General features: G+C 41.4%; 1 protein-coding gene across 18 annotated transcripts in view; it reads left to right on the top strand.

Annotated features, from left to right (window-relative positions):
- The window catches only part of FNBP1 (formin binding protein 1), a 103,757-nt gene that overhangs the window by 81,777 nt on the left and 8,796 nt on the right, over positions 1–13,184 (top strand). For 5 of the 18 annotated variants that reach the window (XM_075112561.1, XM_075112563.1, XM_075112556.1 and 2 more), the window contains 5 exons: positions 4,322–4,336; positions 8,198–8,307; positions 11,099–11,231; positions 12,315–12,436; positions 12,911–13,047. In XM_075112561.1, the coding sequence (XP_074968662.1) occupies positions 4,322–4,336; positions 8,198–8,307; positions 11,099–11,231; positions 12,315–12,436; positions 12,911–13,047 (517 nt within the window). Of the gene's footprint in view, positions 1–1,006; positions 1,091–4,321; positions 4,337–8,197; positions 8,308–11,098; positions 11,232–12,314; positions 12,437–12,907; positions 13,048–13,184 lie in introns of all 18 variants that reach the window. The other 13 variants (XM_075112560.1, XM_075112567.1, XM_075112568.1 and 10 more) reach the window with 4 other exon arrangements.

Genomic DNA, 13,184 nt, shown 5'->3' with positions numbered 1-13,184 from the left:
TAGGGAAGTTAAAGCCAGAAGAGTACAAAAAATGAAGAACCACTTACATATGTCATAATTTTGCTTATGCTTGCTCTGCTTTTTCTAATTCCATTTTGAGGACAAAGAAGACTTAGTATTCTGCTAGTTGATACTGATTTTTGTGTTCTTTGTTTTATTGCTACAGAGGCAGTATCATCAGCACCTTTATTTAAAGACCAATACTTCTGAACTAACAAAATCCAGGGGTAGAACTTACACCTCTGAATTACTGTGCTGTGCAGGCTTGCCTTTCCTCTCTTACCTTGGAGACTGGGTTATGATTAAGCAGAGAGGATGGGGCTGGGATGCAGATATTGTTGTCATTATCCAAGTTGCAGCCTCCAAGCAGCTCCATAAGGCACATGGAGGGACTTTTGTGGTTTCCTTTTTAGTGGAAGTTGTTGACTTCATTACAACGTGATTTTATTTCCATTGCACCAGTTAATGTTTTCCCTTACCATCCCGTCTTGCCTCTGTGACATGTTGTGCAGTCTTCTCCCTTGACACTTAGCTGTCGGTCTGCCTGGGTGATCAGTACTTTGTTGTTCTGTGAGCATGCAGAAACAGCAAACAAAATGGAACACCGGTCCACCACCCCCTATACACCCCCCCCCCCCCCCCCCCCCCCCCCCCCCCAATACCTGCTCTGCTCCCTGCCCCCGGGAATACCTGTTAATCTAACGTAAGTGTATAAATCTGTGCCAAGACCAGGATTTTTTTGGTGGGTGGGGTCATTAAAGCCGTGGTGTATTCTCACACAGACATGTTTTCTGACCGTGCGTGTTTAAGCTAGCATTTAAAAATATGGTATTTTCTGATTTTCCTGAGAATGCTAAACTCTCAATAGCTTCTAGAAAGCTTCCACTTTGCACTTACAGGCTAGTTAATCGCCAAGCTGTCTTTTGCTGTAGAAGCAGTAAACACAGAGGTGCCGTGCTCGTCTCCAGTGTAACGGATGTGTTTTCTCTTGCTGACTCACCAGCAGACACAGTCTTTGTATATTCACAAAGAACTCATGAAGAGGACTTTAGGGACACCCACGTGTGCCGTTGAGGCTAGGGAATATGTTGTAAGTCCGCGTATGGTGTGATCAGCCCATACCGTTGCTACACAGTCGCTAACCCCACTTACAACGCCGTTAGTGTGTGCTGTGGAAATGTGCTTTTTCAAAGATAAAAGGAAAATTTGGTGGGAGGCAAGTTGCAGCTTACTGTGTTACGTGCAGGAAAGATATGTCTGCTAGTCCTGGAAATGCTGAAATTGGCAAAATTAAAGTAGCTGGACCTGTGAAATTTACAATGAACGCTACAAACAAGTTCCATACATTTATTCTAAATTATTTTATGAATGCAGTCTTGAGCATCATGAGCCAACCCCTTATTTACAGCAGTGCAGTGACATGTTCTGTGCCTTCGTCATGGAGCACTCCGCGGAGCTTTCTGAAGCTTCCCTGCACTCTGTGTAATGATGGTAGTTCATGGAATCAAGATACATGACCTCTAAATCTGATACCTGGATAAAGGAGAGTATGGAGAGATTGTTACAGGACCATTAAGAAAGAAAATTACCTCCTGGTTGTATGGAAGTCCAGAGATTTATTTCAACCTTGTTTTCTGTAAGTGAGGTTAGTGTCCGTGACTGTCCAATAACACATGGACTTGCTGCCTTTCATGCTCTCTCATGTGTTATTGAAGCTTGTGGCTCTTAGGCTCTTCATTTTTTCCCTGTAAAACGAAGCTACTCTTGTTTTAAATTGACAGCTTGAAACAGATTTGCTCATTTTGAAGAAATGTAATTTATTTGATTGATTGGGGGGAAAATGCCCCTCTTCTCCCAGGAGCTGTAAGCAAGTTTCTAGCTGTGAAAACCCAACAGAATGGGCAAAAGTAGTTATGTATTGTTTAATGCAGATTTCTTTTCAGTCTGCTTATGTTTGTTTGTAAAAACTGAATTGCTGTCATGTAAAACTATGAATACATTTCAGAAATGGAAAAATGTGACTATGACTTATTTCAGCATTTCATTGTTTCCAGTCTATGATCTGCTTTGTTTTTTGTACTGGTTATAACAATCCTGACGTACTATTTGGAAATGCTATTAATAAGTTTTCTATTTCGGTCATACTTAATAGCATAAGAATTTGGCATACAGTGTCTATAATCCTTTTCAAATTTGCTGAATTTACAGCAAAAGAATAGTCTTGATGCAGATGATCCTTCGCAGTAGTATAGTGCCTTTAGAGTGAGTAGTGTTTAGAAACTAGCGCATGAAGCATACATTTGTGCCTTTTAGAGTGCTTCATAGGTAAATATTTATTCTGCACCATGAGTCTTGTCTGTATATATGTACAAGGATCTCAATTTGTGCTGATCATGTCTATGCTAAAGTTCACAGGAGTGCTAAAGCAATCATGCAAACAAAAGCTGCCTGTGCTGAATTTCTTCAGCAGCATATTTTAGCCCATTCTTTCTCCTTCCTGTATGATTATTATCTCAAATGGATTGGTTTTGTTTGCCTTTTTTTTAATGGCCTCATAGCTGAGAGAGTGAATTTCTTCATTGCACTGTGATTACTATCATGTGTTTACTTCCTCGTGGACTGAACTTCAGAGGGAAGTTTAATTGCTGCATTGTCACTGAATGCATCAGTTCAAATAGAGTATCTTGCTATTTATTGCAAGGCCATGTGTTTTCCTTGGATGGTTGGCATGTATTGCTGTACAAGTTCTGGTAACTAACGGTAATTGTAATGTTTGAAAAATGTGTATTTCTTAAATCATGCTGTCAAAAACATAATAGGTGTGGGGCCACCTTTATTTATTTTAAACCCAATCCTAAAGAACTGTGCTTTTGCTAAAAATGGAGTGTCTGTCTGAGAGCGTCATATTCAGGAGCTGTTGGTAGTGAAAAAAACGAGAACTCTTGAATGGAACGAGGTTCAGAAGTCTCACAGTACGGATCATTGCCTGGAGTGAGAGGCATTTTCTAGCCTTTACATTTCAACTGTCTTTGAGTGCATGCATTTATGCACTTACAAGTTTGTTGTGTAGTTTGAGCATTTCACAACTGTCCCCGAAGAGCTGTTAGGGTGGGCACAGTGCAGATTGCTGGAGGAGGCTGGGTGTAGTTTTGATTCTCCATTTAAAATCTGGCTTTCTATCTGGAGCAGCAGCTAACTTGTGCTCCTTGGCACAGAACAGAAAAACACTGTAGCACTGGTAGTCTCCCTATCTCTTGGAAAACCTTCTGAGTTGCAGCTATCATATCTTGCAGGACTGGAAAAGGCTTTGGTGATTTTGGTGGTCAGCTGCCTGGGCACATTTGTTCACCTGGCAGTTTCTGAAGCCCTCCAGCGCTGTACGTGCAAGTGCTGCAGGGCAAAGGCAAACCAGGCTGCTGTGCAGGCCCTTTAGGCATACGTTTCACTTCAGTCTCTTACTTGCCCAGAGTAACTAAAAGATAATGTTTTGGCTCTGTACCAGGAAATGTGGTAACCTTTGAAGAATTAGATCATGTATATCGTTTAAGGAGCTTGAATAATGTCTTACTGTGCTGTCACGGAATCGATTTGGTTTAAAGAGAAGAGGGGGTTGGTCCTGACCCTGTCTGACTGTATGGCCAAAGTATGTTTGAGACTGAATATTTGTTTTTTGAATTGTTCAAGAACATGAAATGGCTTTACGTGACTGCCCGGACACCACTGTACGCAATCAACAGGGATGTTGTCCTTCGGACATAGGCCTGAGAGCTAGGAAACCCACTGGAGATCCCATCATGCTTTTTGCAGCTGGAGGCCAAGTGCAGTACGTTACCTCTTCACTGAGTTTTGGCTGGGTGTTATCGCCCCTTCTCTTAAGTCCTTGCATAAAGGGGCTGACGCTCGTGATTGCATTTCAGCACTTTTTTGATCAAAAGTGACTTGCATACATTTGCAAGTTCTGAGGTTTTTTTCCACTTCTGAGGTGTTACTGTAATGTGAAAAATCCCTGTTGTTGCAGCCGCTGTCAATAAGGCAATCCGGGCCAGGTGTTTCACCTGCAGTGCTAAAGCACATGTGTAGAGGTACACCATTCTTCCATTTCTGTTTCTGGCGAGGAAATGGCAGCTGACTGATAACGCTGGCCCATCTTGTGAACTTTCGCACAGATCCGTTAGTGTTACCCATTTTACCTTCCAACAGCAAGGGGATTATGTGTCATTTTATTGTAACGTCAGTCTGAAAAATTTCCTCTTCTATTGATGCACTGTTGTTTTTTCTCTTTCTCCCCCCCACCCTGTATCTCTCCAATTTTTACATGAAGCTTTCTCTCAAGCTGGTAAGCACATTTACAGCATGCCTGTCCTGTGTTTTAATCACAAATTTCTGTGTGTTTTAATGTGCACTGTGCCACGTATGACATGACACTGAAATTAACTGTTAAATTTGTTTCTTCTTTGTGTTTGCCTTTTTTTGATATTTATCAGATAACTCTGAATACACAGGTCTGGAGTCTAATAGAGGTGATCAGAATTCAGTCTTTCTAATAAGTTGCTAAAAAATTAACTCTAATACATAGTTTAGTTTTCACTTTTATAATCCAGGGCTATGAAAATGTAGAAAACAGTATCAAGTAATTCTGCTACCATACAAGTATACATTAAAACATTTAAAGAAAAAATAATAAATAAAGGGTTTCTGTGCTTGCTGGACCTTTTCCAGAGAGAAATGCATGTCTTCTGTGTAACATAGCTGCAAAGTTTGCTTTCCTTGTCCAAGTATTACTGGAAATCTGCATTGTTAACACCTACATTTTACAGCCCTATGTAGTCCTTCAGAATAACTAATAATGATATTAATTAAAGTTCTGTAAACCTTAACCAACAAGGTTAACTCAGTCTGATTTGAATTTGCAAATGGAGACACATATGAATCCTAAATTCTATCTTGGATGCAGCTGGGAAGGTTTCTTGAACTACGGTAAGATAATATGTTACTGAGTTGGAAAGGGAAGGGGTGAACGTTTTTTGGAAAGCAAACTACGTGCTGAACTTCATCCACAAGGTACCGTACTGCTTGAGATACTCCACACCCTGATATGTTCCTGACAGCTTATCTACATTCCTTTGCCCTTCACGAGCCCAGTCACAAGGAGAATGCAACTGGTTTGCTGACCCACTTCATGCGGGCATGCAAGAGGCGCCAATGGCTGATTGCAGTTTCAGAGAGCTTCAGAGGACCTGCAGTAGTGCCTTAACTGCATTAGCTTGAAAGCTCTTATTCCTCACCAGTCAGTACTTTTAGGTGCTCTCCCCCGGTACACATATGTTGTTCTTGGATACATCATTGTGGACCTGTTCTGTTCATAGCAGCTTATTCAGAGGAAATGCATGGACCATGAAAGCTACCCACTGGAGGCTTCATGTCCTGCTGCTGCTCTGTCAACACAGTGACTTGCTTGGCCTCCATTAGCAATATTGCTTCTCACTGAAGACCTGTGGTGGCCTGAGGAATGATGGACATCTCTAGCTTTCTTGCAAACCTTGTTCTTCTGGCTGCTAGTCCAATGCATTTATAGCAGGGATTTCCATTTGTTGTTTTCCTAGTCACAGTGCTAGTATGTTGTGTAGCTGAGCTAAGCCTTTGTATGTAGGAATAAATCCTCCCAGAATAAAAGTCTGACCTGGCCTTTCCCCAAGAATTGCACAAACCAAAAAGATGTGCAGAGAGGGCTGAGACCTGTGTGTGCCTCAGGCAGAGGAAATTGGCTTGTTTGTCATTTCCTCTGGTACCCTAGCTGTACGAGAGCCGGAACTGGGGCTGATAAACCTTGTGCTCTCCCCATATGTAGCTTCAGCCTAGAAACTGGTCCTAACATGGCCTCGTTTTTCATGGTCATTCACCTTGGGACAATTTGCATCCTAAACCCCAGTATCTTTATGCAAGGAAACCTAGTGAGCATTGGCTCTGCCAGTCCTATGATAACACATCAAAAATAGCACGGATTCCCCCCGCCCCCCTCACTATGAAGCATTTCTAAAACTGTAGGCAATGATCACTACTTGAACGACAGCCCAGGTGTGTTTTTCCCTGAGAGCATGAAATGTGCCTGGCATGTATAAAAACTGCTCCTTGACCCTTCCTTTTGGAAGAGGAACTGTAGCTTCTGTTATGATGGGAAATTGAGCATGGAATAAAGTCTGAGCAAGATCACCTCCTAGTCTCAGGCATGCATTCCTAGGCAACACTAATGCTTTGGTCTGAAGCATTGTGAGCAAAAATACTGAATTTAGGCCAGCCTAGAGCTTTTGAATGAAGCTGAAGAATCAAAAAGATGCCTTTCCCAATTTGTTTGACTACGTCTATTGCATTCTCCTAAGGTATCACTGGGGATATTTTCAAGCATATCTGTCTCTCCTGCTTAGAACTGAGAAGAACACGTTTCACAGTTTTTCCTCTAACTGCTTGTTTATTTACAAAGCTACATCTAGATGCTTTGCATTAAAAAGCCATATGTGGCTTTGGTGTGTAGGTTATCTGTAAAATATATTGAATCGCTCTTATGTCTAATGTGATGTGGGAGTTACTATCAAGCAAAATATTATAATGATTCAAGAATGATCTCTCTTGTACCATGCACAGCAGGTAGTGTAAGCACTGCTAAGACTTGATGTGGTTAAAGTTTCAGAATGAATGTAACTTACTTGGTTGTTTCCTTCCTTTGTCTTAAATTTGCTTTCTCCTTGTCTCATGAAATGGAGTTTTAAGTGTATTATTACACAGACGATGAAGGCTTAACTAGATGCATGTGCCGTCTTTTTACTGAAGATCAATATGGCAGCAATTTCGTTAGGTTTGCCTGGTCTGTTGTTTTGAAATGGCTAGACCAGAGAAGATGACCTGTCTGTAGTTGTCCTCCATCCCTCTGACACCCACACACTTTCTTTCTAAGCAGCTTGTTCTGCAAATGCAGAAGAAAGAGCACACTGTCTCAGAGCACATTCAGTGCGGAGTTGAAATGGTCTAATGGGCAGCTTTTGTGGCAGAGTTTCCACTAAATCGCACTCCTCTGAGAGAAAGATTTGGCATTTTAATAAGACCAATGTTGCAACTCTGCTCACAAGCTTTCAATAAGCTGCCAGGCCATTGAATTTGATTTCTCAGCTCTGTGTTTTTACCCTTCTTTCTCCCACAGGCCAGTATTCCCCCTTAGAAATGAAATGTGGAATGAGCAGAAATCAAAACAAAAAAAACCTGTACAAATTCAAGATAATGTACAAGAACCTCATTCCTTTATGGTGCAACTAATTGCTGTTGATGGTATAGCCCACCCCAACTGTTCCCCTTGCCCTCCTGAAGACAAAAATCAGTGGTACTTTGAAGAAAATAGTACGGATGTCTTTTATGTGTCATCTATCTGCTATGTATTAAATTGAGGCAATCAAGAAGAAGCATAGCAGTTTGAAGGCAGAAAAGGGGGTTTCAAGCAGAATCGCACAAAGGTAACCACTGTGGTCTTCAAATGTTTTCTTTTATGATTTCAGATTGATTCTATGGCTTTGATACAACTCCTGATTTTTATGCTAGAACAAGTGAGAGAGGAAAAATTGAGAGACTTTGAAATGGAATGCGAACCCTGGAAAATATGCAGCATGGTTTTAAATTGCAGAACGCCAGAGGAAGCGCTTCTGTTACCATAGTGTGTTCAGGAGCGCCCTCACATAAATTAACTGTATTGGGCCAACGCTCAGGCTGTGCAGACTGAGCCAGCCATCAATAGTGTACATGAGAAGTGCGACTGTGACACAAGAGTAAAAGCTAGCAACAGCTTTTATGGGGATGCTGTTTGTAGCAGGGTAAGGGAAGGCAGGAAAGATCAGCATGCAAATGGAACTCTGTTAAATAAAGTCTATTTATAACTACAGATAAAAATAGATTCTCAGCTTTGCCATTGGATTCTGGCATTCTTTAGTTGGTGATCTCCTATTAGCCATTTGGTATGAAAGTGGGATGTGTCTTGAGAAGATTTCTAGGGCAACCAGATTGCTGACAGATAATTCTCAGTACAAATAATAACAATGCTTCAGACCATTGTAATTTTGCACATACTTTTGCGAGCTGTTACCAAAATGCGATCCTGAAGGATTCTTTCAGGCTCTGATTTTTCTACTTTATTTTTCTTCCATTCTACTCTGTGCAGGGAGCAGGGCCAGAAGACTTCAGCAATCTCCCACCTGAGCAAAGAAGAAAGAAACTTCAGCAAAAAGTTGATGAACTAAACAAAGACATTCAGAAGGAGATGGATCAAAGGTATGTCAACCTCCTCCAATAAAAATGAAATAGGTGGTCTTCCGTAGGAGAACAGAAACGAGTAATATACAAGGCCGAGCAAATAAGAACAAGGCTCTAGGTTTGTTTAAGGTACGGTTCCAAGAAAAAAAAAGAACCAGAGGTTACATATGGCTAAAAACACGTAAGAGATGCAAGGCTCTGCACAATTCAGATTCTGAAATCAGTTATTTTGGCTGATACAGGTCAGAGCTGGGGCAAAAGCTGGCTTTCTCTTTATTCCATTCTCCCCACTCAGTGTAACGCGTGTCCTGTCTTGGGAATCATGAGATTAGAAGATCTGAGTATAAGGATGAGAATGAGATAAATGAAGCAACTAGAGACAGTTCTTTCTTGGGCTTTCATAGGAGAGCAGCAGTTCAATTGTGAGCCAGACAAAGATTGCTGTCAGAATCACTAAGGTTTTTTTTTCTTGATGTGAGCCACTCCCAAGGGTGTTTTCTTAGGAAAGTACAGGATGTAAATACAGCCTCAGTCAAAGGTACAATCATAAAGCTCTCAGCACTAAGCAGAGCACCTATTACTGTGTGATGGGCACGGGTAGATCCCAGCAAGAAAGGCTATTATGAGCATGATAACATTGTCAGAAGTGCTGACTGATTGGTGTGTATCTTAAGACTCTCTGATCTGTAGCTTACATTTCCTGGAAGCAGAAAGATAATGACTCCTGTGCTTTTGTGAATGCTTTTTCTACAAGGCTTCATTTATCATTCTGTCTATTTTCGTTACGCATCTTTTACTGAATCTGGCAGCCTGTATTTGTTGCTTTGTGTTTGTTCATATTCTGCAGTTGCATTCAGTATGTTACGTTTGCGAGAGACAGAACTTTTCTTTCCTGAATGATTTCAAGACTTAACCAGTCTGGTACTAGTCTATCCCTAAATATTGCTTTACATTTGTACAGATGTGCCTACATTTTCTGCTAATGTACTTTGAAGACCTGTTTATTTGGTCTAGTAACCCAAGCTGTCGTCTTTGTTTTATATCATGAATAAGAAAGGAAAAACTGCATGTGATTATATATTTCTCATTGCTTTGGTTTTTTCCGCCATAGTCACTTGTATTTGTCTGTATGGATTTGAGTTTCTGCTCTGTATTGATTCTGAGGTAACCCAAAGTTAAATCCAGTATGAAATCAGAGCAGAATGAAGTTATTTGAAATAAGATAGTATATGGTTGAGGAAGTAGCATCAGCAGTTAAGTAAGTGTTAAAAATAGTAATAATCATGACTCATACGTTTGCAATATTGTTCCTTAGGGCTTCAACCACAGAGCAGTCCCACTTCCTTGCCACCCACACTTTTTCCCATTTTCTGTACACACAAAGCAAAGGCAGGCACAGGATTGCAATTGTCAAGAGTTTGGTGGGAAACTCTAAAATATAAAGAGTGTTAACTTGAGTCGTGGGACTCACATTAACCTTTCTCCCCCTAAGTAATGCCTAGAGAAAAGCTGAATAGCTGTGCCAGTAATACAGGAAATCAGCTCATAAATCCACCCTTCTCTAAGCTCTGAAACATTCATCATCATGCAGATAACTTTTTAAGTTCAGCCTCAACTTGACTCAGGTCAAAGGCAGCACATTGCTGTCAGTGAGAGAGCTCTGCAGGCTTTCCTAAGGGAGCTCATGAAGGCATGTACTACATTAATTTTGGCCTTACAGCACCACATTCATCATAGCATGCCTTAAAATTAACATCTCTGAAACCCTGGGCATTTGGCATCTGGGTTGATACAAGAGACAGTCGCCAGAAAAAGTCTAGTAAAAATGCTGTATAACTTAACAGGATGCAGGGTTGTCACATTATGTGGCCTAAGGTCCATCTGTTGCTGCGCTGTGACAAATGCAAACCATCTGGATTTAGCTTCGTTTTAAGCAGTGTGAAATAAATATCTTACAAATAATTTGGGTTGCAAAAGATAAACTGCAACAAGCAGGGTGAGAATTTCTGGTTAGCACTCCATTTTTATTTTTATTACATCCGTGTCCGGCTCTTTGTCCCAGTTTCTCAGCTGGATTTCAGCCCATAATGGAGTATAATGATGCAACTGTGTATCTGTGCCCCAAAAACTGGGCTGATGTTCCTCTAGAAGGTTAAAGCTGTCATTCAGCACAATGGTTGTGAGATTTTTTAACTTCAAAAATTTTCCCCAGGGTTAGCAAGTAGAAATCATAGTACTGAATAAAAGAACATGTCAGGCTAAAAGTTAATACTAAATTCCTCTGTTTGCCTTGTAAAAGGCCACTGCCCAAGAATTCAGCCACTTTTCTGCTAAGATTCATGAAGCGGAGGACGTGGAGCTTCAATAATTTGGACTAAATGTGCTGTGCCGGCACAAGCACACAACACGATCCACTGGTGAGGCTCACCAGCCTCACTCACCTGAAGAACTCTCAGCTGCCTCTGGAGTGAGGAGTGCCTTTTAATGCAGGGGCTTGAAGAGTTTGGCTTGTGCACAATGTCTCTGTCATGTCACATTGTAGGTAAAGGTGTCACTCACTTTCTTCCGTCTCTTACAGTGTACATTCTCTTCTGGCAGGTGATTTTACCGTTATTTTTTAATGGCTGGTTCTACACAGGGCAAAAGCCCCTGTCTAGATGTTCTCAGTTACCTTTGTAACCGACTAGGCTTGAACCACAGAGTAGAGAAGAGGCAGTTTATTATCCTTTCATTTACCCTCCTTTAGAGAAAGGGATTTGCCCCAGCTGCACTGACACTTACGTGTTTTGTTTTTTCTTCTGTCTCTCAGAGATGCCTTAACAAAAATGAAAGATGTTTATATCAAGAACCCACAGATGGGAGATGCAGCGAGCGTGGACCACAGATTAGCAGAGCTTGGACAGAACATTGAAAAGTTACGATTAGAAGTTCAGAAATTTGAGGTATGGGAAGAGACGTTTCAGTAAAACGTAGCTCAGCATATGCACAGTTGTAAGCAGATGCTTCACTGCTTTTCCAGATGTATTGATGCATTTTCTTATCATGTATGGGTAAGTGCTACTTAAGCACTTGCATTAATTGAGATCTTTTGAGCCTGTTTGTATAACATAAATACACACTATCTCTTATGACAGGCAGCCAACAATCCTGCTGTTTAATTTGCCACAGAAAACAAATTCTGCTAAGTGGAGGATAAGAGAAAATGTAGTGCTCTCTGGACTGCCCAGAGGGGCTCAGATGCTTAATTAATTAAATAATCTGAAGCATCATGTTACAGATGTCTGTGGAAAAATCAGAGGAACATAAATGTAAAACACAGTTTGTAGTCTAACAGCAAGACAAAATATGCTTTAAGGAATAGTCTGCCATTAACAGGAAGCTTCTTAGAGATACAAAATCTCAAGAGCATAAGGAGTATTTGGAATATACGAAGCCATTATAATCACCCGAGAAGGATCACAGGGCTGAGAAAAGACTTCACTCTGTAAGTTACACTATGTACAGAAATATATACAGCCCATTAATTTTAGATGTTTCAGTTGTTGGCTTTACTATCCATTGCTTTCTTATGCATTTGAAAATCGCTGGGCCCATCATTCCCCCAGCTTTAGCTCTCTCTTGCATTCAGCAGTCACTGAGATTGGCTGGGTTTCGGGTGTTACTGAGACTACTATAAGCTGCCACATGCCTTTTTATTTTATCATGACTAGACCAGCAGCGTCTCCCAACAGCTGTTGTTAACTGCTTCTGTTGGGTCACACTGTTTTCAGCAGCCGGTGTCAAAACAGAACCAAGTTTTCAGTAAGTGTGTGTTTTGGCAAGACCGATAGATGGAATATACGCTTAAAGTACAGAAGCTATTCCCCATGACAACTGCAGCCCAAGGGAAAATTTGAGTATGTTTACAATCTGGTTTTATTTCTATAGTCTGAGTGTCAAATGTGACACAGCAAAGTAAAAGTAACATCTATCCCCGTGCAAGTTGAATCATGAGAGGTGAGCATGAGACTGCTGTCCCCTTGCAGGGCTGGCTGGCTGAGGTAGAGGGCAGGTTACCCATGCGGACTGAACAGGCCCGGCGGCAGAGCGGACTCTATGAAGCCCAGAACACTTCAGCAGTGAACAGCTGTGCGCAGGACCGGGAGAGGTACAGTATCTGTACAGAGCTGTCCTGTCCAGAGCGGTAATTGAACTGGCTTTCCTTAGCTTGTTAATCAGGAAAACGGTAGCTCTGCAGCATTCAGAAGCTCATTCTGTAACCAGACTAAAGGCAGGCGCTCCGTGAACCTGGTTCACATACTGATTTTAGCATATGTAAGATCCCAGCTTTGAGCTACCTTTCTAAATGTGATGAAATGTGTAACAGCCCCCTACACTCACTGCTGTGGAGGTGAACAAGATAGGTGCATTTTTTGTAGCTGTTGATGGGAAAAGTGACTAGTCTCACCCGTTGCATTGTGACAGCTGCTAGAGTGACAGCCAGTTCTGAGCATGTTTCGGAACTGCTGCGCTGCTCCAGCTACAGTTGCTCACCTTGCCTTAAGTGTCTGGTAATCAAGTCATTCTCTCTGCTCCTGAGACTGGTTGCTATAGTTGCTGTGTATTTTCCTCTCTTGAGCAGCCCAGATGGCAGTTACACAGAAGAGCAAAGTCAGGAGACTGAGATGAAAGTACCAGCCACAGATTTTGACGATGAATTTGATGATGAAGAACCACTACCCACCATAGGAACATGTAAAGCGCTCTATACATTTGAAGGTATCACTCAACCTTTACTCTCAGTTACTGTTTTGTTTAGTTCATATGGCAAGGACAAGTGGGAAACCTTCATTTAACCCCTGCAGTGCTTAAATAGACAAAGAAAGGGCGAGTGAGGCTCCAGCATGAATCTGTTT

Source organism: Phalacrocorax aristotelis, chromosome 17 (genome assembly GCF_949628215.1).
Source record: "Phalacrocorax aristotelis chromosome 17, bGulAri2.1, whole genome shotgun sequence".
NCBI classification, from domain to species: domain Eukaryota; kingdom Metazoa; phylum Chordata; class Aves; order Suliformes; family Phalacrocoracidae; genus Phalacrocorax; species Phalacrocorax aristotelis.
This window is presented reverse-complemented; position numbering and strand designations above follow the sequence as displayed.